Here is a 1,719-nt window from a genome sequence, read left to right on the forward strand (position 1 = left end):
CTGTTGGTTTTCTATGACTCTACAACACTTAATAGTAAAATTGTCTTGGCAAAATATCACTTCTACCAAAAAAATATGATTCATGAGGTTAGTGATGTTGGACTGTCATTATTTTGTTTCTTATTACCCAACTATGTGTTGTCATCTCGCTGAATTCAACACATTTTTGGTTTGTGATACACTTCTGAGATTATGACTCTTTTTAATAGGAGTGGACCCTATCATTTGGGAGCAGGCCAAGGTGGACAACCCTGACCCAGAGAAGTAAGTTGGTGAAATACATGTGTGTTCATGTGCTATGCCACAGCTTTAACTGGCTGTTGGTTGTTCAATAAAAAATGGCAGCTTGTCTTTCGGTGGTAAGGTGTGTTGTCATTAAAGTTTGTATTTTTTTAAATGTTTTTTCCCCCCAGATTAATACCAGTGCCCATGGTGGGTTTTAAGGAGCTGCTTCGCAGGTTGCAGATCCAGGAGCAAATGACCAAACAGCACCAGACCAGAGTGGATGTAAGTGAAACACTGCTGTCTCTGTTCCAGCCAGTTGTAGTTCTCCAAATGTAAAAAAAACTTGGGACATGGACATAGTGTCTTCTGATTATCGACAAAGGAATTTTGAAAAGGAGTTTGTGGTGTCAAGGACAGAGTACACAGATGTCTAATTTATGCTAGCTGCCAACAAGTTGTCTACAGCTGAAATTATTTCATAAAGAGCTGTGTGTTAGGATTTAGAGATGTTTTAAATCATTTTGGTTAATATATAAAATATATTTATAGCTTACAGTATGATGTCAAAAGAAACTGACAACCACTTGGTCTCAATTAAGCCTGGGGGAAATTATTTAAACAGGTGAATAATATTTTGACTTGTAATAATCTAAATAAATATTCCATCCAGGTACTAAGGGACATTTTCAAAAAAAGTGAAAGAAATAATGGTCAGTTTATCTGGTGACTGCTTTTTGATAGGGGGAAATAGTCTTCCCATTTACAGTCCAAATAAGCATTATTTTTCTGTTAACCTTGGTTTGGATTTGAGGATATTTAAACTAAATATATCATGTGAGAGAGTCTGAAAAGGTAACTTACCTCTCTTAATGTAAGAACAATGTAATAGGGCTGCACGATTATGGCCAAAATGATGATCACGATTATTTTGATCAAAATTGGGATCACGATTAATTATCACAATTATTTGTTGATTTTAACCAAAACAAATGATATTGTCACATAATCTATTTTTAACTGTTTTCACATCTATATTGTGTTACATTCCTCTTATGTTGAAGTTGTATAGACATACAGCTGCAACACATGTAAATGAAAATTATTTGAAATAGATATATTTATATAAAAAAAATTGTATCTCTGAGAAAGCTCTTTCACTTGTTTTCAACAATAACTGATTAAAAGAACTAGGGAGAGAGGGGGAGTGTGATGGACGTACTCACAGAGAGATGGCTGGGTCAGCAGAGTTGCACACGTCTTGTAGCTGCATATAAAATGTCTGTATTGTCACTGCGCTGCATTTTTATGAACTACGATATTATGGCCATGGGTCACATCTCTTGCCCAGGTCCAGCAGGCTCCGTCTCACTCGCTATTACTCAACGAACTAAAGTTAGTTGCAATCAATAACTTCTTCTGTGTTTTTTGCCGTGGCGGCCGCGATAGCAGAGTTAGCAGCTGAAATACTGGTACAAATACAGGTTTGCCTCTCAT

General features: G+C 36.3%; 1 protein-coding gene across 6 annotated transcripts in view; it reads left to right on the plus strand.

The window, feature by feature from the left end:
* nup54 (nucleoporin 54) overlaps positions 1-1,719 on the plus strand; it is a 12,830-nt gene that overhangs the window by 8,694 nt on the left and 2,417 nt on the right. For all 6 annotated transcript variants that reach the window (XM_032539222.1, XM_032539225.1, XM_032539227.1 and 3 more), the window contains 2 exons: positions 210-264; positions 414-507. In XM_032539222.1, the coding sequence (XP_032395113.1) occupies positions 210-264; positions 414-507 (149 nt within the window). The remainder of the gene's footprint in view (positions 1-209; positions 265-413; positions 508-1,719) is intronic.

Source organism: Etheostoma spectabile, chromosome 16 (assembly GCF_008692095.1).
Source record: "Etheostoma spectabile isolate EspeVRDwgs_2016 chromosome 16, UIUC_Espe_1.0, whole genome shotgun sequence".
NCBI lineage: Eukaryota > Metazoa > Chordata > Actinopteri > Perciformes > Percidae > Etheostoma > Etheostoma spectabile.